General features: G+C 40.4%; 2 gene segments (V, D, J or C); both read left to right on the forward strand.

Moving 5' to 3' along the window:
- The first annotated feature begins 2,453 nt into the window (after positions 1–2,453).
- Positions 2,454–4,787, forward strand: LOC139392765 (Ig kappa-b4 chain C region-like). The segment is given in 2 exon segments: positions 2,454–3,155; positions 4,207–4,787. Coding segments are annotated over 2 exon segments (474 nt in total).
- Positions 4,788–18,716: 13,929 nt separating this feature from the next.
- On the forward strand, positions 18,717–20,831 carry LOC139392753 (Ig kappa-b4 chain C region-like). The segment is given in 2 exon segments: positions 18,717–19,212; positions 20,263–20,831. Coding segments are annotated over 2 exon segments (474 nt in total).
- The last annotated feature ends 5,951 nt before the right edge of the window (positions 20,832–26,782 follow it).

The raw sequence follows: 26,782 nt of genomic DNA on the forward strand, positions 1-26,782 counted from the left end.
AGGGAGGTTTTTGTACGACTCTGTATCACTGTGGACCAAAAGGTGCTACCAAGCCAGTTTGTGTGTATACTCTGACAGTAGTAATCTCCTGCATCTTCAGCCTGGACTCCACTGATGGTCAGAGTGAAGTCACTCCCAGATCCACTGCCACTGAATCTAGATGGAGTCCCAGACTGAAGCGTTTTAGCATGGTAAATAAGGAGTTTAGGAGCTCCTCCAGGTTTCTGTTGGTACCAGGCTAGGTAGTTATTACCATTCACATTCACATGCACATCACTGCTGGTTTTACATTTCAGAGAGACTGTCTGTCCTGGGAGAACAGCTTTCACTGCAGGAGTCTGTGTCACAACGTACTGTCCTCTGGATTCTGAAAAATAAAATAAAAACATTTATATGAATGAAATATTACATATAGTAATGAATCGTTCTGAATATAAATATTAACGTTGATATGCTGAACATGTATACACTGTAGATTCAATTTATCTTCAACAATATATTATGAAAATTGTAACCTTGAGAGCAGAAAACAAGTGTCCAGATGAAGACGGTGATAAAAGTCATGGTTGTTGTGGGTTCATGAAGAACAGCTCTCAGTCATGAAGTGTTAAACTCACAGGGATATAAATGCTCTTACAGCAGCAGGGAGATGCATTATGCAAATGATGTTTCAAATCTATTTCAGTTTCCAAGTCGGCTTCAATGATTAAAGTATCGTATCCTTCATAACATCAAACAGCAACTGTTTACTCAGATCACTAATGTATGGTAAATTTTATGTCACACCACCATTATATTTTGATTCTGATAATGATCAAATCAAATCACATTTTATTCATCACGTACACATGGTTAGCAGATGTTAATGCGAGTGTAGCGAAATGCTTGTGCTTCTAGTTCCGACAAATGCAGAATTATCTAACAAGTAATCTAACAAAATCACAACGACTACCTTATACATACATATATAAAGGAATGACTAAGAATATGTATGTATAAATATATGGATGAGCGATGGTTGTGCGGCGTAGGCAAGATGCAGTAGATAGTATAAAATACAGTATATACATATGAGATGAGTAATGTAGGATATGTAAACATTATTAAAGGGGCGTTATTTAAAGTGACTAGTGATCCATTTATTATAGTGGCCAGAGATTTGAGTCTGTATGTTGGCAGCAGCCTCTCTGTTAGTGATGGCTGTTTAACAGACTGATGGCCTTGAGATAGAAGCTGTTTTTCAGTCTCTCGGTCCCTGCTTTGATGCACCTGTACTGACCTCGCCTTCTGGATGATAGCAGGCAGTGGCTCGGGTGGTTGTTGTCCTTGATAATCTTTTTGGCCTTCCTGTGACATCAGGTGGTGTAGGTGTCCTGGAGAGCAGGTAGTTTGCCCACGGTGATGCATTGTGCAGACCGTACTACCCTCTATAGTTGCTGTACCAGGCGGTGATACAGCTCGACAGGATGCTCTTGATTGTGCATCTGTAAAAGTTTGTGAGTGTTTTTGGTGACAAGCCATATTTCTTCAGCCTCTGTCTGTGTGGGTATACCATTTTAGTTTGTCCGTGATGTGTACACCGAGGAACGGAGGGGGGGGGGGGGGGGGGGGGGGGGGGGGGGTGCTCACTCTGCTGTTTCTTGAAGTCCACGATAATCTCCTTTGTTTTGTTGACGTTGAGTGAGAGGTTATTTTCCTGACACCACACTCCGAGGCCCCTCACCTCCTCCCTGTAGGCCGTCTCGTCGTTGTTGGTAACCAAGCCTATCACTGCAGTGTCGTCTGCATGGATAAGCAGTCATGGGTGAACAGGGAGTACAGGAGAGGGCTCAGAACGCACCCTTGTGGGGGCCCAGTGTTGAGGATCAGCGGAGTGGATATGTTATTTCCTACCTTCACCACCTGGGGGGTGGCCCGTCAGAAAGTCCAGGAACCAGTTGCACAGGGCGGGGTCGAGACCCAGAGTCTCAAACTTAATGATGAGTTTGGAGGGTACTATAGAGTTGAATGCTGAGGTGTAGTCAATGAACAGCATTCTTGCATAGGTATTCCTCTTGTCCAAATGGGATAGGGCAGTGTGCAGTGTGATGGCATCGTCTGTTGACCTATTGGGGCGGTAATCAAATCGGAGTGGGTCTAGGGTGTCAGGTAGGGTGGAGGTGATATGATCCTTGACTAGTCTCTCAAAGCACTTCATGACGACGGGGCGATAGTCATTTAGTTCAGTTACCTTAGTTTTCTTGGGAACAGGAAAAATGGTGGCCATCTTGAAGCATGTGGGGACAACAGACTGGGATAGGGATTGATTGAATATGTCTGTAAACACACCAGCCAGTTGGTCTGTGCATGCTCTGAGGAGACGGCTAGGGATGGGCCGGCAGCCTTGCGAGGGTTAACATGTGTAAATGTTTTACTCACATTGGCCACAGAGAAGGAGAGCCCACAGGCTTTGGTAGCGGGCCGTGTCAGCTGCACTGTATTGTCCTCAAAGTGAGGAAAGAGATTGTTTAATTTGTCTGGGAGCAAGGCGTCGATGTTCGCAACACGGCTGGTTTTCTTTTTGTAATCCGTGATTGTGATTGTCTGTAGACCCTGCCACATAAGATATAATGAACTGTCTGTTCACTCATGCTTGGTCTCTCATGTAAGTTCCTCTAATCAGTTAGTGAACACTTCTCTAAACTAAAGCTGGTAGGATTCCTCTGGTAGTGTTGTCTGTCCTCTGTGACTTTACCACCACTGTTAAATGTGAGATCAACATGTTTAATAAAGGAATATACAACATGGATCACTATCACGACTGCTGCTGCTGTTGTCTTTCATATGGACAAATGGAGGAATACTAGCAACACTGATCTAATGCTGGACTGTATCTACAGACTAGGAGAACACCTGATACACAGAGGAAGGAAAAAATACTCATATCTGGATTTAAGATACAATTCAGATTTATATTACCCAGAAACAGCTAATATGAAGTGTTTGTTCTACCTGGAAGATGTTAAAGTGTATTAGTGTTGATTATGATTCTCTATACGTGATCTTCACTGTAACAGCTGCAGCATCACAACACAGAGAGGTTTTTGTACCAGCAGTAATAGTGATTGTATCACTGTGGTGGACTTTTGGTAGTGGCACCAGACTTGATGTTGGAAGTAAGTAAACACCAAATTAACTGTTTTATTCACGTTTTTATGTCATGTTTCAATTTCTCTAAACATTTAACCTCAATATTGAGGATTTAAATACAAAAAATACACAAGGCCAGCAGTACAAGGCCTTCACAGACTATGGTCAATTAGAATATAAATGTTATTACATCTAATCAAATTTGACTTGCATTTTTGAAAGATGTTAGAGATTAGCCTACATCTTAGACTAGTTGTATGAATAAACACACGGCACCGAGTCGAAACTATACAATCAACAGTAGGTTTAAAAAAAATAAACAAACACTTCCTTTCAAATGTAGAAGATAAAACAATATTTGGCAAGTCTTCATACCATATTAGAGTTAGATATTTGAACCACAGTCTGAAGAAATTCAGCTTCCCCAATAGTCAGAAGGTTTTTGTACCAGCGGTAATAGGGATTGTATCACTGTGGTACACTTTTGGTAGCGGAACCAGACTAGATGTTGGAAGTAAGTAACAAGCTCTCTTCATATTTCTTTCTGATTACATTTTTTTTTTACTTGCTTAAATATACTACGATTTTATAAATCTTTATTTTAAATACATTGCATTTTTCTATTGTTTTACACTGAGTCTTTCAAATAATATTTTATTCAATCAAAATGTTAAATAGTAGGATTTTTTGTATCTGATTTGTTTGAGAGCAGACTTTATAACTCTTAAAGTGTTGGTTATTGCGGTTATTGTTGCTTTGTGAAAGAGTCTTATGTTTGTATACAACCTCTGGATTATCTTGATATACTGTAGATGTTCTGAGTATTCTGATCAGAAACAATCCTAAAATATCTGACATAATAGTAACGCTAAAGTTAACCACTTACACTTGACTCATATTGTTCATAATTCTGCTTTGTATATCTATCATATTATGTTTTGTGTTTTCTTCAAACCTTTACCAATCTAACTACATTATATTTAAAAGGCATTTCCAAATCAATGTATTTGTATGTCTATTGCTTTTATAAATCTTTTAGACATAGTAGTTGCAGTTGATGTCTTCTGTTTGTTCCAGGTAACAGTGCCCCCACCCTCACCGTCCTGCCCCCCTCTAGTGAGGAGCTGTCCAGTACAATAACAGCCACACTGACGTGTCTGGCCAACAAGGGCTTCCCCTCAGACTGGACCATGAGCTGGAAAGTGGACGGGACCAACAAGAACCAGGAGACCAGTCCCGGGGTCCTGGAGAAGGATGGTCTGTACAGCTGGAGCAGCACCCTGACTCTCACTGCCCAGGAGTGGACCAAGGCAGGAGAGGTGACCTGTGAAGCCCAGCAGAAATCCCAGAATCCGGTCACTAAGACCCTGAGGAAGGCTGACTGTTCTGGATAGGACCCCTCAGTCACACACCCCTGTGGAGAGAGGCTGCTGGTTCCTCTGCTTTGACTCTGTTCTGAGATCAGATGTTCTCTGTCTTATTGATCTCTGACATGTAGACAAACAGAGGGCTTTGCTTGAGTTCATGTGTCAATCATCTCTGTAGACTGAGGCTGTATCATTGTTAGATTTGATGTGTTCTGTTTTATTACAATTAGATACTGTAGGAATGTTTGCTTTGATGAATAGATGAAAATAAAGATTTCCTTTTGGAACAAATATTTTCATTGTCTCTTTAAATAAACCCAAATAGACTTTAATCTTAAATGTTGTTGAATGATACAGCAACATATTAATCAAGCCGGATTCACAGTTTCATAGAAACTATCAGATCTAAACCTCATTGTTTAGTTATTTATGTTCTAAGCAAATCGTCATCAACCAGTTGTTCATACTAACACAAAATACTACTATTTTCACAGGAGAGGTCTAGATACGACAATGTTAACAGATTAACAGGAGAGGTCTAGATACTACAATGTTAACAGATTAACAGGAGAGGTCTAGATTCTACAATGTTAACAGATTAGCAGGAGAGGTCTAGATACTACAATGTTAACAGATTAACAGGAGAGGTCTAGAGACTACAATGTTAACAGATTAACAGGAGAGGTCTAGAGACTACAATGTTAACAGATTAACAGGAGAGGTCTAGATACTACAATGTTAACAGATTAACAGGAGAGATCTAGCCACATGTAGTAGATGGAACTCCTTATTCATCTTTCTTGGAGCAGTTTTTAACATGCTTGATATATAGACTTAGTCTAATGCATTTGAACATTTGATCGATATGTCTGGCTCTCACCAATATGATCATTCATGTATTTAGCTTAAATGCAATACATTTGTCCACTTAATATTAAAACCATCACATCTTCAAGATAGAGTTTTCTCCACCTCCAACCCCCTGGGAACAGAGTGAACATCTGGTGACATTGCTGCTCTATTCTGGGACAAGCAGAACCACCCAGCCCTGTCTATGTAAATCTCAGTTTCACTCCCACAGCTACCAGTCTAGCAGTTGACCACTATCTGAAATACCCTGGATTGGACCAGATGAGGGAATGGACTGGTTTTAACCTTTATGGTGGACTCAGGGAGGAAGACATAACAGATATGCCATCATGCAATTAATGACAGATAAAATGGGTATTATACTTGACGTAATAACACATTTTTAACAACCTTTTAGTTCACTCCAATTGATTACGATTCATTAGCCCACCCAATTCATTAGCCCACCCAATAGCCCACCCAATTTGACCTACCTCATCCCCATTCTGTTTATATTTATTTACTTTTCTGCTCTTTTGCACACCAATATCTTTACCTGTACATGACCATCTGATCATTTATCACTCCAGTGTTAATCTGCTAAATTGTAATTATTCGCCTACCTCCTCATGCCTTTTGCACACCAATATCTCTACCTGTACATGACCATCTGATCATTTATCACTCCAGTGTTAATCTGCTAAATTGTAATTATTCGCCTACCTCCTCATGCCTTTTGCACACCAATATCTCTACCTGTACATGACCATCTGATCATTTATCACTCCAGTGTTAATCTGCTAAATTGTAATTATTCGCCTACCTCCTCATGCCTTTTGCACACCAATATCTCTACCTGTACATGACCATCTGATCATTTATCACTCCATTGTTAATCTGCTAAATTGTAATTATTCGCCTACCTCCTCATGCCTTTTGCACACCAATATCTCTACCTGTACATGACCATCTGATCATTTATCACTCCATTGTTAATCTGCTAAATTGTAATTATTCGCCTACCTCCTCATGCCTTTTGCACACCAATATCTCTACCTGTACATGACCATCTGATCATTTATCACTCCAGTGTTAATCTGCTAAATTGTAATTATTCGCCTACCTCCTCATGCCTTTTGCACACCAATATCTCTACCTGTACATGACCATCTGATCATTTATCACTCCAGTGTTAATCTGCTAAATTGTAATTATTCGCCTACCTCCTCATGCCTTTTGCACACCAATATCTCTACCTGTACATGACCATCTGATCATTTATCACTCCAGTGTTAATCTGCTAAATTGTAATTATTCGCCTACCTCCTCATGCCTTTTGCACACAATGTACATAGACTTGGGTTTTTTCTTTGTTTTTTTCTACTGTGTTATTGACTTGTTAATTGTTTACTCCATGTGTAACTCTGTGTTGTCTGTTCACACTGCTATGCTTTATCTTGGCCAGGTCACAGTTGCAAATGAGAACTTGTTCTCAACTAGCCTACCTGGTGGTTAAATAAAGGTCAAATGAAAAAAATAAAATAATAATTAAACAAACATGGAATTTTCTTTACCCTTGAAGCAGAGAGCAAGTATCCAGATGAAGATGGTGATAAAAGTCATGGTAGTTGTGGGTTCTGTTGTCATGAAGGACAACTCTCAGTCATGAAGTGTTCAACTCACAGGGATATAAACACTCCCAGACCACTGAAGCATGTGCTGTCTGTGCAGAGCATCATCACAATGCAAATCATCTTCTGGTCTTCTCCACCTCACCATTAGTCAGTAAACTTATACCACTAAGGATCCATCAGATTACAACTGAGAGTCCATTACAATCTGATGATCTTGCTCCTACAATTGTCACCAAATAGTCATAGAAGTCCTATTAATATGTAAAGAAATGAAGCGAATACAAATGTATTAAATACAATACTATTATTGGTTTAAGTACCATAACATATGATCACTATCAATGTTGTTTAGCAAGACAAAACCATAATTAATAGTGAAGACAATATGAAGAAAAAAATAATATTAATGTATCTAAAGAACATATATGACTTTGTCTGTTGATTAGTGTTATAGTGTTATGGTAATATGGTATGGTAACATATTGATATTTATGGAAAAGAGGAATACTAATTTGTCCTGTTTTGTCCCCTGCAGGCAAAGTAGTGTTAGTGCAGTGAACTGTGTGGACTGAATGCGGACTATTGGACTGCCATTGAGAGAAGAGGGGCTCCACTGTGCAGGACTGATACTCTGTTCCTGACTGAGTTCAGCTCCCTGCCTCCTCTCCTCTGTCTCTGACCAGACACATTGAGACTCTGTACACCATCATTACAAAAGATGAAACCCAGTATGTTCTCTTTATATTAAGATTTCATTGTATTTATTTATCCTTTATTTAACATGAAAATTCCCATTGAGATTGACATATTGTTCAAGTGAGCCCTGGTCAAGGCAGCAGCATCCATACAGTATACACATGAGACACAACACCACATAAAACATAACAATGAATGGAAGTTAAAACACTAAAAGAGAAGGTTTAAAAACATGCTGTCTGTGGTCAGCAGTCCTCCAATCTGGGATTTTAAATCATCAATCAGAATAAGATGATGTAATTTCAAGTCCTTTTGCAAGGTGTTCCAATATAATGGGGCAGCAAGGCTAAAAGCCCTCTTACCAAACTCAGTTTTTGTGTTGAGAACATTACATGAAATACAGTTCTGTGATCTCAGACAGTAATGTCCATGACTCTGTAGGGTGAGTAAAGTTCTTACATATATTGGCAGCTGCCCTATGATGTTCTCATAGACAAACATGTATCAGTGAATATGTGACCTCAAATTAAATCAAATCAAATTTTATTTGTCACATACACATGGTTAGCAGATGTTAATGCGAGTGTAGCGAAATGCTTGTGCTTCTAGTTCCGACAATGCAGTAATAACCAACAAGTAATCTAGCTAACAATTCCAAAACTACTACCTTATAGACACAAGTGTAAGGGGATAAAGAATATGTACATAAAGATATATGAATGAGTGATGGTACAGACCGGCATAGGCAAGATACAGTAGATGGTATTGAGCGGAGTATATACATATGAGATGAGTATGTAAACAAAGTGGCATAGTTAAAGTGGCATGTATTACATAAAGATGCAGTAGATGATATAGAGTACAGTATATACATATACATATGAGATGAATTATGTAGGGTATGTAAACATTATATTAGGTAGCATTGTTTAAAGTGGCTAGTGATATATTTTACATAATTTCCCATCAATTCCCATTATTAAAGTGGCTGGAGTTGAGTCAGTGTGTTGGCAGCAGCCACTCAATGTTAGTGGTGGCTGTTTAACAGTCTGATGGCCTTGAGATAGAAGCTGTTTTTCAGTCTCTCGGTCCCAGCTTTGATGCACCTGTACTGACCTCGCTTTCTGGATGATAGCGGGGTGAACAGGCAGTGGCTCGGGTGGTTGTTGTCCTTGATGATCTTTATGGCCTTCCTGTGACATCGGGTGGTGTAGGTGTCCTGGAGGGCAGGTAGTTTGCCCCCGGTGATGCGTTGTGCAGACCTCACTACCCTCTGGATAGCCTTACGGTTGTGGGCGGAACAGTTGCCGTACCAGGCGGTGATACAGCCCGACAGGATGCTCTCAATTGTGCATCTGTAGAAGTTTGTGAGTGCTTTTGGTGACAAGCCAAATTTCTTCAGCCTCCTGAGGTTGAAGAGGCGCTGCTGCGCCTTCTTCACGATGCTGTCTGTGTGGGTGGACAAATTCAGTTTGTCTGTGATGTGTACGCCGAGGAACTTAAAACTTACTACCCTCTCCACTACGGTTCCATCGATGTGGATAGTGTGTGTTCCCTCTGCTGTTTCCTGAAGTCCACAATCATCTCCTTAGTTTTGTTGACGTTGAGTGTGAGGTTATTTTCCTGACACCACACTCCGAGGGCCCTCACCTCCTCCCTGTAGGCCGTCTCGTCGTTGTTGGTAATCAAGCCTACCACTGTTGTGTCGTCCGCAAACTTGATGATTGAGTTGGAGGCGTGCGTGGCCACGCAGTCGTGGGTGAACAGGGAGTACAGGAGAGGGCTCAGAAAGCACCCTTGTGGGGCCCCAGTGTTGAGGATCAGCGGGGTGGAAATGTTGTTGCCTACCCTCACCACCTGGGGGCGGCCCGTCAGGAAGTCCAGTACCCAGTTGCACAGGGCGGGGTCGAGACCCAGGGTCTCGAGCTTGATGACGAGCTTGGAGGGCACTATGGTGTTAAATGCCGAGCTGTAGTCGATGAACAGCATTCTCACATAGGTATTCCTCTTGTCCAGATGGGTTAGGGCAGTGTGCAGTGTGGTTGAGATTGCATCGTCTGTGGACCTATTTGGGCGGTAAGCAAATTGGAGTGGGTCTAGGGTGTCAGGAAGGGTGGAGGTGATATGGTCCTTGACTAGTCTCTCAAAGCACTTCATGATGACGGAAGTGAGTGCTACGGGGCGTTAGTCGTTTAGCTCAGTTACCTTAGCTTTCTTGGGAACAGGAACAATGGTGGCCCTCTTGAAGCATGTGGGAACAACAGACTGGGATAGGGATTGATTGAATATGTCCGTAAACACACCAGCCAGCTGGTCTGCGCATGCTTTGAGGGCGCGGCTGGGGATGCCGTCTGGGCCTGCAGCCCTGCGAGGGTTGACACGTTTAAATGTTTTCCTCACGTCGGCTGCAGTGAAGGAGAGTCTGCATGTTTTAGTTGCGGGCCGGGCCGTGTCAGTGGCACTGTATTGTCCTCAAAGCGGGCAAAAAAGTTATTTAGTCTGCCTGGGAGCAAGACATCCTGGTCCGTGACGGGCTGGTTTTCTTTTGTAATCCGTGATTGACTGTAGACCCTGCCACATACCTCTTGTGTCTGAGCCGTTGAATTGAGATTCTACTTTGTCTCTATACTGACGCTTAGCTTTTTTGATTGCCTTGCGGAGGGAATAGTTACACTGTTTGTATTCGGTCATGTTTCCGGTCACCTTGCCCTGAATAAAAGCAGTGGTTCGGGCTTTCAGTTTCACGCGAATGCTGCCATCAATTTTCTGGTTTGGGAATGTTTTAATCGTTGCTATGGGAACGACATCTTCAACGCACGTTCTAATGAACTCGCTCACCGAATCAGCGTATTTGTCAATGTTGTTGTCTGATGCAATACGAAACATATCCCAGTCCACGTGATGGAAGCAGTCTTGGAGTGTGGAATCAGATTGGTCGGACCAGCGTTGAACAGACCTCAGCGCGGGAGCTTCTTGTTTTAGTTTCTATCTGTAGGCAGGGATCAACAAAATGGAGTCGTGGTCAGCTTTTCCGAAAGGGGGGCGGGGCAGGGCCTTATATGCGTCGAGGAAGTTAGAATAGCAGTGATCCAAGGTTTTTCCAGCCCTGGTTGCGCAATCGATATGCTGATAAAATTTAGGGAGTCTTGTTTTCAGATTAGCCTTGTTAAAATCCCCAGCTACAATGAATGCAGCCTCCGGATAAATGGATTCCAGTTTGCAAAGAGTCAAATAAAGTTTGTTCAGAGCCATCTGCTTGGGGGGGAATATACACGTCTGTGATTATAATCGAAGAGAATTCCCTTGGTAGATAATGCGGTCGACATTTGATTGTGAGGAATTCTAAATCAGGTGAACAGAAGGACTTAAGGATGGCCATCCTGCTAACTGAGACAAGATACAGTGATGTGTTAGAGGTATTGTGTTGGTTACTAATCTAACAGCATCATGGTAGAGTGTCTAGTGTGTGCAGGTAAGATGTGTGTGCAGGTAAGATGTGTGTGCAGGTAAGCTTTTTAGTGAGCTGTTAAATGTACAAAGTCATTGCTGCTATCCTCTGTTTAAGAAGATACCAGATTTGAACCTTTTTGTAGATAGATGGTTTCATGGTTCTCCATGAGATACTCAATAATAATGAGTAAAAATGCAGTAAGGAACACATGGGATAATGACTGAATATGATCTAACAGCTTAGAGTTATCAGACAGATATTGTTGTTCAGCTCTACTACACACTGTGTCATTGTACTGGATCATCTCCTCCCCTCAGCACCTGCAGTAGGTCCCAGCTCTATCAATACAGTCACTGTACAGTCTGACTGAGGGAGGTTTTTTTACGGCTCTGTAATGACAGATAAATGACAGATAAATGACAGATAAAATGGGTATTATACTTTATGTAGAAACTGTATGTAGTGTAAATGTGTCTTATGTTTGAGTCCAGCATCATGTCTCATTAACAGATCTAACAGTCAGTAACCTGCTCATTAAAATAGTTAATATAATGTTAGAAGATCACATCCATTTAAATCAGACATTTGGTTGAGGTCCATATGAGGACTTGTTTTGGGGGGCTGAAGTGATTGTAACTTTGAATTAATGTTGAGGTTATAACATATTTTGTATTACTTCTGTAGATCTTGCTTTGCATATGGACAGGTATTGTGTTGCTAAACATCAATTAACTTTTATATACACTTAAAGGCCATGACAAAAACTATAAGTCGTAACTATGATGATGATGATGTGGATGGTCATGTGATCTGAATGATTACTTTCTAACCATATTGTCACATGTCCCAGTTGACCTCTTCCAGTGACCATTGTTCCATGTCACTGTCTCTTCCCCCTCAGCACCTGCAGTAGGTCCCACTGTACAGTCTGACTGAGGGAGGTTTTTTTACGGCTCTGTAATGACAGATAAATGACAGATAAATTACAGATAAAATGGGTATTATACTTTATGTAGAAACTGTATGTAGTGTAAATGTGTCTTATGTTTGAGTCCAGCATCATGTCTCATTAACAGATCTAACAGCCTGCTCATTAAAATAGTTAATATAATGTTAGAAGATCACATCCATTTAAATCAGACATTTGGTTGAGGTCCATATGAGGACTTGCTTTGGGGGGCTGAAGTGATTGTAACTTTGAATTAATGTTGAGGTTATAACATCTTTTGTTTTACTTCTGTAGATCTTGATTTGCATATGGACAGGTATTGTGTTGCAAAACATCAAATAACTTTTATATACACTTAAAGGCCATGACAAAAACTATAAGTCGTAACTATGATGATGATGATGTGGATGGTCATGTGATCTGAATGATTACTTTCTAACCATATTGTCACATGTCCCAGTTGACCTCTTCCAGTGACCATTGTTCCATGTCACTGTCTCTTCCCCCTCAGCACCTGCAGTAGGTCCCAGCTGTAGCAGTACAGTCACTGTGCAGTCTGACTGAGGGAGGTTTTTGTACGACTCTGTATCACTGTGTGAACACATCACCACTGTGGTAACTCTGACAGTAGTAATCTCCTGCATCTTCAGCCTGGACTCCACTGATGGTCAGAGTGAAGTCACTATGAGATCCACTGCCACTGAATCTAGATGGAGTCCCAGACTGAAGTGTTGTAGCATAGTAAATAAGGAGTTTAGGAGCTCCTCCAGGTTTCTGTTGGTACCAAGCTAGACGGTTATTTCTATTCACATTACTGCTGGTTTTACAGTTCAGAGAGACTGTCTGTCCTGGGAGAACAGCTTTCACTGCAGGAGTCTGTGTCACAACGTACTGTCCTCTGGCTTCTGAAAAATAAAAAATAAACATTTATATAAATTAAATATTACATGTTGTAATGAATCGTTCTGAATATAAATAGTTACATTGATATACTGTACATGTATACACTGTAGATTAAATTAATCTTCAACAATGGATTCTGAAAATTGTGACCTTGAAAGCAGAAGACAAGTATCCAGATGAAGATGGTGATAAAAGTCATGGTTGTTGTAGGTTCTGTTGTCATGAAGGACGGCTCTCAGTCATGAAGTGTTCAACTCACAGGGATATAAACACTCCTAGAGCAGTGAAGCATGTGCTGCCAATGCAAAGTGTCCAAGCTATGCAAACAGGGGTGTACTCATTCCCGTGACTCTGTTGCAAAATGTTTCTTAAACGAAGACAAACAAAACAAAACAGGGATGGACCTATCTGAATTTTTCCAATTGAAACTCTCATTTTGCTCTGTTTACTTCCGTTTGTTTCTTTTGACTAACAGCAACACAGGACGTGACCACAACATTACCAATGTCCAAGCAAGGCACAAATTGGGATATCAAGAATAGTTAAATGGTCAATAATAAAACAATATAAAACAATAACAACAACAACAACAGACAACAACTTAAAGAAAAAGTAGAATTAAGAATGATTATATTATTCACAGTTACACCACATTAGAAATGGACTTGAGTTACATCCATTATGACCTCAAGTCCATTAAGCCGAGCCATAAAGTATCCGTTTGGTTCTTAAATGGTAAAGGGTTTCTGTAATGAATACACTTCCCCAGGAACTAGGAACCTAATGGAACCTAACACAAGCAAACAGTAGCAAACGGAACAAAATGGGGAGGGACCTAGCTGAATTTGTCCAATAGAAACTCTTGTATTCGTTTCAAATCTTTTTCCAATGCAAAAGTTTTGCTACAGTGTACAACTAATGAATACGCCCGACTTTCTTAGTCCCACAGAGACAGTGTAATTGAAGAGATCTGTGTGAGCAGGAGCATTTTTAAGCGGTGGGGCTGATTGCCCAGCCAATCATGGCCTTGATTGGTAAACAAGCCTCAATTAAAGACTGGGAAGGTGCTGGAATGTTCTAGCAGTGCGTGGTATTAGACAGGTTTTGTGTTGACTGCACCACAGGTCATTTCAGGGCAGTGTTTCCCAAACCTCTCTTGAAGTCCCCCCCAGATAGTCCACTTACAGTATTTGATGTGTTCTTGAACTAACACAGCGGATTCAAATGGTCCCCTAATCAGCAAGCCCCTCACTAGGAAAAGCAGTTGTAGTATTTCTGGAGTAAAATCAAATATGTGGACTTCCTCAAATACTTAAGGAGAGGTTTGGGAAACACTGTGTTAGGGATTAGGGGTTATAATAATGTTATAACATCTCAAAAAATAAGGTAGATTTTCGCTTGAAATGAAAACCTGACAGAAGAATCTCACAGAGACTGGAGGTTTTTTTCTAAAATGCTGTGAGACATTATTAGTGTACATAGATGGATTCCTTTCAACATATTGTGTAACATGTTTCAGGTTGGCCATAACAAAATGGGAGGACTATTTATGTCATCTGGACATATGGGTGTTATCACTTCAAGAATGATTTAACATGAGAGGGGATAAGTTGACATTTTTGTCAACATCACCTGTGTATTTATGTCAGTGTATTTAAGTTCACTCAGTGTTCCATGTCACTGTCTCTTCCCCCTCAGCACCTGCAGTAGGTCCCAGCTGTAGCAGTACAGTCACTGTGCAGTCTGACTGAGGGAGGTTTTTGTACGACTCTGTATCACTGTGTGAACACTGGACCACTGTGTAAACTCTGACAGTAGTAATCTCCTGCATCTTCAGCCTGGACTCCACTGATGGTCAGAGTGAAGTCACTATGAGACCCACTGCCGCTGAATCTAGATGGAGTCCCAGACTGAAGTCTTGTAGCATAGTATATTAGGAGTTTAGGAGCTCCTCCAGGTTTCTGTTGGTACCAGGCCATACAGGTGTAATCACCAGAACAAGCATCTGCTACATCTGCACTGGTTTTACAGTTTATAACAACTGTCTGTTCTGGGAGAGCAGTTTTCACTGCAGGAGTCTGAGTCACAGTGACCTGTCCTCTGGATTCTGAAACAGAGACATTTAGAATTACAAGAATATTGTATTTCGAACATGTTTTTGTCTGAATTTTAAGGCAGAGTTAATATTTAGATTACATAATTCGATAACAAAGTTCATTTTTAAGCATTAAATTAAAAAATCTTACCCTGAATTAAGAAAGTCAGTATCCACACAAAGCTCATGATGAAAGTCATCATTGAAGTTCTGTTGTCATGAAGGACAGTCCTCAGTCATGAAGTGTTAAACTCACAGGACTATAAACCCTCCCAGACCACTGAAGCATGTGCTGTCTATGCAAATTGTCTTATACTGTATGTAAATAGTCTTCCTGGACAGTCAGACTTTATTAGTAAATATTGTGTGATGTAGAAACATGGTAGCTATGTAATAATTTATATGGGTTTGATTTAAGTGCTCTAAGTGCTTTATTACAGACATCTACAAATGACGCATATTGTTATTACCATGTTATTAGACCAGATGGTATCTGCGTTCTGTCTCCCTCCAGTGGTCAGGGTCAGTGACTGCAGTCTGTGTGGGGACTGATGCTGCTGAATGACTCTGATAGAAAGGGGAGATCTCCAGAGCTCTGACATCTCCAGACTCCTGCTTCACCTGCTGCTCTCTGGAACTACCACAGTGGTGTGAGGGAGGATGTCTGGGTAATGTTTAGAGGCTTTATTGTATGTGTTTGAATCATGTTGATTAAATTCTAGCTATTCAAAACACAAGTCATCATTGCACATCATCTATATTCAGATTGGTTGATGGTTTTCCTTGAGTTACTCAACAGAGTCAACATGTAGTTAATGGTCAGGAGAAACATTTAGTGATCAGTTATGATCTAAAGTCTTCTAGACATAGCTCTAGTTTGACTCTATTGTTGTTCAGCTCTACTACACACTGTGTCATTGTACTGGATCATCTCCTCCCCTCAGCACCTGCAGTAGAGCCCATCTGTAGCAATACAGTCACTGTGCAGTCTGACTGAGGGAGGTTTTTGTACGACTCTGTATCACTGTGGACCAAAAGGTGCTAACAAGCCAGTTTGTGTGTATACTCTGACAGTAGTAATCTCCTGCATCTTCAGCCTGGACTCCACTGATGGTCAGAGTGAAGTCACTCCCAGATCCACTGCCACTGAATCTAGATGGAGTCCCAGACTGAAGCGTTTTAGCATGGTAAATAAGGAGTTTAGGAGCTCCTCCAGGTTTCTGTTGGTACCAGGCTAGGTAGTTATTACCATTCACATTCACATGCACATCACTGCTGGTTTTACATTTCAGAGAGACTGTCTGTCCTGGGAGAACAGCTTTCACTGCAGGAGTCTGTGTCACAACGTACTGTCCTCTGGATTCTGAAAAATAAAATAAAAACATTTATATGAATGAAACATTACATATAGTAATGAATAGTTCTGAATATAAATATTAACGTTGATATGCTGAACATGTATAAACCGTAGATTCAATTTATCTTCAACAATATATTATGAATATTGTAACCTTGAAAGCAGAAAACAAGTGTCCAGATGAAGACGGTGATAAAAGTCATGGTTGTTGTGGGTTCATGAAGGACAGCTCTCAGTCATGAAGTGTTAAACTCACAGGGATATAAATGCTCTTAGAGCAGCAAGGAGATGCATTATGCAAATGAATGTTTCAAATCTATTTCAGTTTCCAAGTCGGCTTCAATGATTAAAGTATCGTATCCTTCATAACATCAAACAGCAACTGTTTACTCAGATCACTAATGTATGGTAAATTTTATGTCACACCACCATTATATTTTGATTCTGATAATGATCAAATCAAATCACATTTTATTCATCACGTACACATGGTTAGCAGATGTTAATGCGAGTGTAGCGAAATGCTTGTGCTTCTAGTTCCGACAAATGCAGAATTATCTAACAAGTAATCTAACAAAATCACAACGACTACCTTATACATACATATATAAAGGAATGACTAAGAATATGTATGTATAAATATATGGATGAGCGATGGTTGTGCGGCGTAGGCAAGATGCAGTAGATAGTATAAAATACAGTATATACATATGAGATGAGTAATGTAGGATATGTAAACATTATTAAAGGGGCGTTATTTAAAGTGACTAGTGATCCATTTATTATAGTGGCCAGAGATTTGAGTCTGTATGTTGGCAGCAGCCTCTCTGTTAGTGATGGCTGTTTAACAGACTGATGGCCTTGAGATAGAAGCTGTTTTTCAGTCTCTCGGTCCCTGCTTTGATGCACCTGTACTGACCTCGCCTTCTGGATGATAGCAGGCAGTGGCTCGGGTGGTTGTTGTCCTTGATAATCTTTTTGGCCTTCCTGTGACATCAGGTGGTGTAGGTGTCCTGGAGAGCAGGTAGTTTGCCCACGGTGATGCATTGTGCAGACCGTACTACCCTCTATAGTTGCTGTACCAGGCGGTGATACAGCTCGACAGGATGCTCTTGATTGTGCATCTGTAAAAGTTTGTGAGTGTTTTTGGTGACAAGCCATATTTCTTCAGCCTCTGTCTGTGTGGGTATACCATTTCAGTTTGTCCGTGATGTGTACACCGAGGAACGGAGGGGGGGGGGGGGGGGGTGCTCACTCTGCTGTTTCTTGAAGTCCACGATAATCTCCTTTGTTTTGTTGACGTTGAGTGAGAGGTTATTTTCCTGACACCACACTCCGAGGCCCCTCACCTCCTCCCTGTAGGCCGTCTCGTCGTTGTTGGTAACCAAGCCTATCACTGCAGTGTCGTCTGCATGGATAAGCAGTCATGGGTGAACAGGGAGTACAGGAGAGGGCTCAGAACGCACCCTTGTGGGGGCCCAGTGTTGAGGATCAGCGGAGTGGATATGTTATTTCCTACCTTCACCACCTGGGGGGTGGCCCGTCAGAAAGTCCAGGAACCAGTTGCACAGGGCGGGGTCGAGACCCAGAGTCTCAAACTTAATGATGAGTTTGGAGGGTACTATAGAGTTGAATGCTGAGGTGTAGTCAATGAACAGCATTCTTGCATAGGTATTCCTCTTGTCCAAATGGGATAGGGCAGTGTGCAGTGTGATGGCATCGTCTGTTGACCTATTGGGGCGGTAATCAAATCGGAGTGGGTCTAGGGTGTCAGGTAGGGTGGAGGTGATATGATCCTTGACTAGTCTCTCAAAGCACTTCATGACGACGGGGCGATAGTCATTTAGTTCAGTTACCTTAGTTTTCTTGGGAACAGGAAAAATGGTGGCCATCTTGAAGCATGTGGGGACAACAGACTGGGATAGGGATTGATTGAATATGTCTGTAAACACACCAGCCAGTTGGTCTGTGCATGCTCTGAGGAGACGGCTAGGGATGGGCCGGCAGCCTTGCGAGGGTTAACATGTGTAAATGTTTTACTCACATTGGCCACAGAGAAGGAGAGCCCACAGGCTTTGGTAGCGGGCCGTGTCAGCTGCACTGTATTGTCCTCAAAGTGAGGAAAGAGATTGTTTAATTTGTCTGGGAGCAAGGCGTCGATGTTCGCAACACGGCTGGTTTTCTTTTTGTAATCCGTGATTGTGATTGTCTGTAGACCCTGCCACATAAGATATAATGAACTGTCTGTTCACTCATGCTTGGTCTCTCATGTAAGTTCCTCTAATCAGTTAGTGAACACTTCTCTAAACTAAAGCTGGTAGGATTCCTCTGGTAGTGTTGTCTGTCCTCTGTGACTTTACCACCACTGTTAAATGTGAGATCAACATGTTTAATAAAGGAATATACAACATGGATCACTATCACGACTGCTGCTGCTGTTGTCTTTCATATGGACAATATGGAGGAATACTAGCAACACTGATCTAATGCTGGACTGTATCTACAGACTAGGAGAACACCTGATACACAGAGGAAGGAAAAAATACTCATATCTGGATTTAAGATACAATTCAGATTTATATTACCCAGAAACAGCTAATATGAAGTGTTTGTTCTACCTGGAAGATGTTAAAGTGTATTAGTGTTGATTATGATTCTCTATACGTGATCTTCACTGTAACAGCTGCAGCATCACAACACAGAGAGGTTTTTGTACCAGCAGTAATAGTGATTGTATCACTGTGGTGGACTTTTGGTAGTGGCACCAGACTTGATGTTGGAAGTAAGTAACACCAAATTAACTGTTTTATTCACGTTTTTATGTCATGTTTCAATTTCTCTAAACATTTAACCTCAATATTGAGGATTTAAATACAAAAAATACACAAGGCCAGCAGTACAAGGCCTTCACAGACTATGGTCAATTAGAATATAAATGTTATTACATCTAATCAAATTTGACTTGCATTTTTGAAAGATGTTAGAGATTAGCCTACATCTTAGACTAGTTGTATGAATAAACACACGGCACCGAGTCGAAACTATACAATCAACAGTAGGTTTAAAAAAAATAAACAAACACTTCCTTTCAAATGTAGAAGATAAAACAATATTTGGCAAGTCTTCATACCATATTAGAGTTAGATATTTGAACCACAGTCTAAAGAAATTCAGCTTCCCCAATAGTCAGAAGGTTTTTGTACCAGCGGTAATAGGGATTGTATCACTGTGGTACACTTTTGGTAGCGGAACCAGACTAGATGTTGGAAGTAAGTAACAAGCTCTCTTCATATTTCTTTCTGATTACATTTTTTTTTTACTTGCTTAAATATACTACGATTTTATAAATCTTTATTTTAAATACATTGCATTTTTCTATTGTTTTACACGGAGTCTTTCAAATAATATTTTATTCAATCAAAATGTTAAATAGTAGGATTTTTTGTATCTGATTTGTTTGAGAGCAGACTTTATAACTCTTAAAGTGTTGGTTATTGCGGTTATTGTTGCTTTGTGAAAGAGTCTTATGTTTGTATACAACCTCTGGATTATCTTGATATACTGTAGATGTTCTGAGTATTCTGATCAGAAACAATCCTAAAATATCTGACATAATAGTAACGCTAAATTTAACCACTTACACTTGACTCATATTGTTCATAATTCTGCTTTGTATATCTATCATATTATATTTTGTGTATTCTTCAAACCTTTACCAATCTAACTACATTATATTTAAAAGGCATTTCCAAATCAATGTATTTGTATGTCTATTGCTTTTATAAATCTTTTAGACATAGTAGTTGCAGTTGATGTCTTCTGTTTGTTCCAGGTAACAGTGCCCCCACCCTCACCGTCCTGCCCCCCTCTAGCGAGGAGCTGTCCAGTACAACAACAGCCACACTGACGTGTCTGGCCAACAAGGGCTTCCCCTCAGACTGGACCATGAGCTGGAAAGTGGACGGGACCAACAAGAACCAGGAGACCAGTCCCGGGGTCCTGGAGAAGGATGGTCTGTACAGCTGGAGCAGCACCCTGACTCTCACTGGCCAGGAGTGGACCAAGGCAGGAGAGGTGACCTGTGAAGCCCAGCAGAAATCCCAGAATCCGGTCACTAAGACCCTGAGGAGGGCTGACTGTTCTGGATAGGACCCCTCAGTCACACACCCCTGTGGAGAGAGGCTGCTGGTTCCTCTGCTTTGACTCTGTTCTGAGATCAGATGTTCTCTGTCTTATTGATCTCTGACATGTAGACAAACAGAGGGCTTTCCTTGAGTTCATGTGTCAATCCTCTCTGTAGACTGAGGCTGTATCATTGTTAGATTTGATGTGTTCTGTTTTATTACAATTAGATGCTGTAGGAATGTTTGCTTTGATGAATACATGAAAATAAAGATTTCCCTTTGGAACAAATATTTTCATTGTCTCTTTAAATAAACCCAAATAGACTTTAATCTTAAATGTTGTTGAATGATACAGCAACATATTAATCAAGCCGGATTCACAGTTTCATAGAAACTATCAGATCTAAACCTCATTGTTTAGTTATTTATGTTCTAAGCAAATCGTCATCAACCAGTTGTTCATACTAACACAAAATACTACTATTTTCACAGGAGAGGTCTAGATACAACAATGTTAACAGGTTAACAGGAGAGGTCTAGAGACTACAATGTTAACAGATTAACAGGAGAGGTCTAGATACTACAATGTTAACAGATTAACAGGAGAGGTCTAGATACTACAATGTTAACAGATTAACAGGAGAGGTCTAGATACTACAATGTTAACAGATTAACAGGAGAGGTGTAGTTACTACAATGTTAACAGGTTAACAGGAGAGGTCTAGATACTACAATGTTAACAGATTAACAGGAGAGGTGTAGTTACTACAATGTTAACAGATTAACCGGTGAGGTCTAGATACTACAATGTTAACAGATTAACAGGAGAGGTCTAGATACTACAATGTTAACAGATTAACAGGAGAGGTCTAGCCACATGTAGTAGATGGAACTCCTTATTCATTTTTCTTGGAGCAGTTTTTAACATGCTTGATATATAGACTTAGTCTAATGCATTTGAACATTTGATCGATATGTCTGGCTCTCACCAATATGATCATTCATGTATTTAGCTTAAATGCGATACATTTGTCCACTTAATATTAAAACCATCACATCTTCAAGATAGAGTCTTCTCCACCTCCAACCCCCTGGGAACAGAGTGAACATCTGGTGACATTGCTGCTCTATTCTGGGACAAGCAGAACCACCCAGCCCTGTCTATGTAAATCTCAGTTTCACTCCCACAGCTACCAGTCTAGCAGTTGACCACTATCTGAAATACCCTGGATTGGACCAGATGAGGGAGTGGACTGGTTTTAACCTTTATGGTGGACTCAGGGAGGAAGACATAACAGATATGCCATCATGCAATTAATGACAGATAAAATGGGTATTATACTTGATGTAATAACACATTTTTAACAACCTTTTAGTTCACTCCAATTGATTACGATTCATTAGCCCACCCAATTCATTAGCCCACCCAATAGCCCACCCAATTCATTAACCCACCCAATAGCCCACCCAATTTGACCTACCTCATCCCCATTCTGTTTATATTTATTTACTTTTCTGCTCTTTTGCACACCAATATCTTTACCTGTACATGACCATCTGATCATTTATCACTCCATTGTTAATCTGCTAAATTGTAATTATTCGCCTACCTCCTCATGCCTTTTGCACACCAATATCTCTACCTGTACATGACCATCTGATCATTTATCACTCCATTGTTAATCTGCTAAATTGTAATTATTCGCCTACCTCCTCATGCCTTTTGCACACCAATATCTCTACCTGTACATGACCATCTGATCATTTATCACTCCATTGTTAATCTGCTAAATTGTAATTATTCGCCTACCTCCTCATGCCTTTTGCACACCAATATCTCTACCTGTACATGACCATCTGATCATTTATCACTCCAGTGTTAATCTGCTAAATTGTAATTATTCGCCTACCTCCTCATGCCTTTTGCACACCAATATCTCTACCTGTACATGACCATCTGATCATTTATCACTCCATTGTTAATCTGCTAAATTGTAATTATTCGCCTACCTCCTCATGCCTTTTGCACACCAATATCTCTACCTGTACATGACCATCTGATCATTTATCACTCCAGTGTTAATCTGCTAAATTGTAATTATTCGCCTACCTCCTCATGCCTTTTGCACACCAATATCTCTACCTGTACATGACCATCTGATCATTTATCACTCCAGTGTTAATCTGCTAAATTGTAATTATTCGCCTACCTCCTCATGCCTTTTGCACACCAATATCTCTACCTGTACATGACCATCTGATCATTTATCACTCCAGTGTTAATCTGCTAAATTGTAATTATTCGCCTACCTCCTCATGCCTTTTGCACACCAATATCTCTACCTGTACATGACCATCTGATCATTTATCACTCCAGTGTTAATCTGCTAAATTGTAATTATTCGCCTACCTCCTCATGCCTTTTGCACACCAATATCTCTACCTGTACATGACCATCTGATCATTTATCACTCCAGTGTTAATCTGCTAAATTGTAATTATTCGCCTACCTCCTCATGCCTTTTGCACACCAATATCTCTACCTGTACATGACCATCTGATCATTTATCACTCCAGTGTTAATCTGCTAAATTGTAATTATTCGCCTACCTCCTCATGCCTTTTGCACACCAATATCTCTACCTGTACATGACCATCTGATCATTTATCACTCCAGTGTTAATCTGCTAAATTGTAATTATTCGCCTACCTCCTCATGCCTTTTGCACACCAATATCTCTACCTGTACATGACCATCTGATCATTTATCACTCCAGTGTTAATCTGCTAAATTGTAATTATTCGCCTACCTCCTCATGCCTTTTGCACACCAATATCTCTACCTGTACATGACCATCTGATCATTTATCACTCCAGTGTTAATCTGCTAAATTGTAATTATTCGCCTACCTCCTCATGCCTTTTGCACACCAATATCTCTACCTGTACATGACCATCTGATCATTTATCACTCCAGTGTTAATCTGCTAAATTGTAATTATTCGCCTACCTCCTCATGCCTTTTGCACACCAATATCTCTACCTGTACATGACCATCTGATCATTTATCACTCCAGTGTTAATCTGCTAAATTGTAATTATTCGCCTACCTCCTCATGCCTTTTGCACACCAATATCTCTACCTGTACATGACCATCTGATCATTTATCACTCCAGTGTTAATCTGCTAAATTGTAATTATTCGCCTACCTCCTCATGCCTTTTGCACACCAATATCTCTACCTGTACATGACCATCTGATCATTTATCACTCCAGTGTTAATCTGCTAAATTGTAATTATTCGCCTACCTCCTCATGCCTTTTGCACACCAATATCTCTACCTGTACATGACCATCTGATCATTTATCACTCCAGTGTTAATCTGCTAAATTGTAATTATTCGCCTACCTCCTCATGCCTTTTGCACACCAATATCTCTACCTGTACATGACCATCTGATCATTTATCACTCCAGTGTTAATCTGCTAAATTGTAATTATTCGCCTACCTCCTCATGCCTTTTGCACACCAATATCTCTACCTGTACATGACCATCTGATCATTTATCACTCCAGTGTTAATCTGCTAAATTGTAATTATTCGCCTACCTCCTCATGCCTTTTGCACACCAATATCTCTACCTGTACATGACCATCTGATCATTTATCACTCCAGTGTTAATCTGCTAAATTGTAATTATTCGCCTACCTCCTCATGCCTTTTGCACACCAATATCTCTACCTGTACATGACCATCTGATCATTTATCACTCCAGTGTTAATCTGCTAAATTGTAATTATTCGCCTACCTCCTCATGCCTTTTGCACACCAATATCTCTACCTGTACATGACCATCTGATCATTTATCACTCCAGTGTTAATCTGCTAAATTGTAATTATTCGCCTACCTCCTCATGCCTTTTGCACACCAATATCTCTACCTGTACATGACCATCTGATCATTTATCACTCCAGTGTTAATCTGCTAAATTGTAATTATTCGCCTACCTCCTCATGCCTTTTGCACACCAATATCTCTACCTGTACATGACCATCTGATCATTTATCACTCCAGTGTTAATCTGCTAAATTGTAATTATTCGCCTACCTCCTCATGCCTTTTGCACACCAATATCTCTACCTGTACATGACCATCTGATCATTTATCACTCCAGTGTTAATCTGCTAAATTGTAATTATTCGCCTACCTCCTCATGCCTTTTGCACACCAATATCTCTACCTGTACATGACCATCTGATCATTTATCACTCCAGTGTTAATCTGCTAAATTGTAATTATTCGCCTACCTCCTCATGCCTTTTGCACACCAATATCTCTACCTGTACATGACCATCTGATCATTTATCACTCCAGTGTTAATCTGCTAAATTGTAATTATTCGCCTACCTCCTCATGCCTTTTGCACACCAATATCTCTACCTGTACATGACCATCTGATCATTTATCACTCCAGTGTTAATCTGCTAAATTGTAATTATTCGCCTACCTCCTCATGCCTTTTGCACACCAATATCTCTACCTGTACATGACCATCTGATCATTTATCACTCCAGTGTTAATCTGCTAAATTGTAATTATTCGCCTACCTCCTCATGCCTTTTGCACACCAATATCTCTACCTGTACATGACCATCTGATCATTTATCACTCCAGTGTTAATCTGCTAAATTGTAATTATTCGCCTACCTCCTCATGCCTTTTGCACACCAATATCTCTACCTGTACATGACCATCTGATCATTTATCACTCCAGTGTTAATCTGCTAAATTGTAATTATTCGCCTACCTCCTCATGCCTTTTGCACACCAATATCTCTACCTGTACATGACCATCTGATCATTTATCACTCCAGTGTTAATCTGCTAAATTGTAATTATTCGCCTACCTCCTCATGCCTTTTGCACACCAATATCTCTACCTGTACATGACCATCTGATCATTTATCACTCCAGTGTTAATCTGCTAAATTGTAATTATTCGCCTACCTCCTCATGCCTTTTGCACACCAATATCTCTACCTGTACATGACCATCTGATCATTTATCACTCCAGTGTTAATCTGCTAAATTGTAATTATTCGCCTACCTCCTCATGCCTTTTGCACACCAATATCTCTACCTGTACATGACCATCTGATCATTTATCACTCCAGTGTTAATCTGCTAAATTGTAATTATTCGCCTACCTCCTCATGCCTTTTGCACACCAATATCTCTACCTGTACATGACCATCTGATCATTTATCACTCCAGTGTTAATCTGCTAAATTGTAATTATTCGCCTACCTCCTCATGCCTTTTGCACACCAATATCTCTACCTGTACATGACCATCTGATCATTTATCACTCCAGTGTTAATCTGCTAAATTGTAATTATTCGCCTACCTCCTCATGCCTTTTGCACACCAATATCTCTACCTGTACATGACCATCTGATCATTTATCACTCCAGTGTTAATCTGCTAAATTGTAATTATTCGCCTACCTCCTCATGCCTTTTGCACACCAATATCTCTACCTGTACATGACCATCTGATCATTTATCACTCCAGTGTTAATCTGCTAAATTGTAATTATTCGCCTACCTCCTCATGCCTTTTGCACACCAATATCTCTACCTGTACATGACCATCTGATCATTTATCACTCCAGTGTTAATCTGCTAAATTGTAATTATTCGCCTACCTCCTCATGCCTTTTGCACACCAATATCTCTACCTGTACATGACCATCTGATCATTTATCACTCCAGTGTTAATCTGCTAAATTGTAATTATTCGCCTACCTCCTCATGCCTTTTGCACACCAATATCTCTACCTGTACATGACCATCTGATCATTTATCACTCCAGTGTTAATCTGCTAAATTGTAATTATTCGCCTACCTCCTCATGCCTTTTGCACACCAATATCTCTACCTGTACATGACCATCTGATCATTTATCACTCCAGTGTTAATCTGCTAAATTGTAATTATTCGCCTACCTCCTCATGCCTTTTGCACACCAATATCTCTACCTGTACATGACCATCTGATCATTTATCACTCCAGTGTTAATCTGCTAAATTGTAATTATTCGCCTACCTCCTCATGCCTTTTGCACACCAATATCTCTACCTGTACATGACCATCTGATCATTTATCACTCCAGTGTTAATCTGCTAAATTGTAATTATTCGCCTACCTCCTCATGCCTTTTGCA

The sequence above is a fragment of the Oncorhynchus clarkii genome, chromosome 33 (genome assembly GCF_045791955.1).
Source record: "Oncorhynchus clarkii lewisi isolate Uvic-CL-2024 chromosome 33, UVic_Ocla_1.0, whole genome shotgun sequence".
Taxonomy (NCBI): Eukaryota; Metazoa; Chordata; class Actinopteri; order Salmoniformes; family Salmonidae; genus Oncorhynchus; species Oncorhynchus clarkii.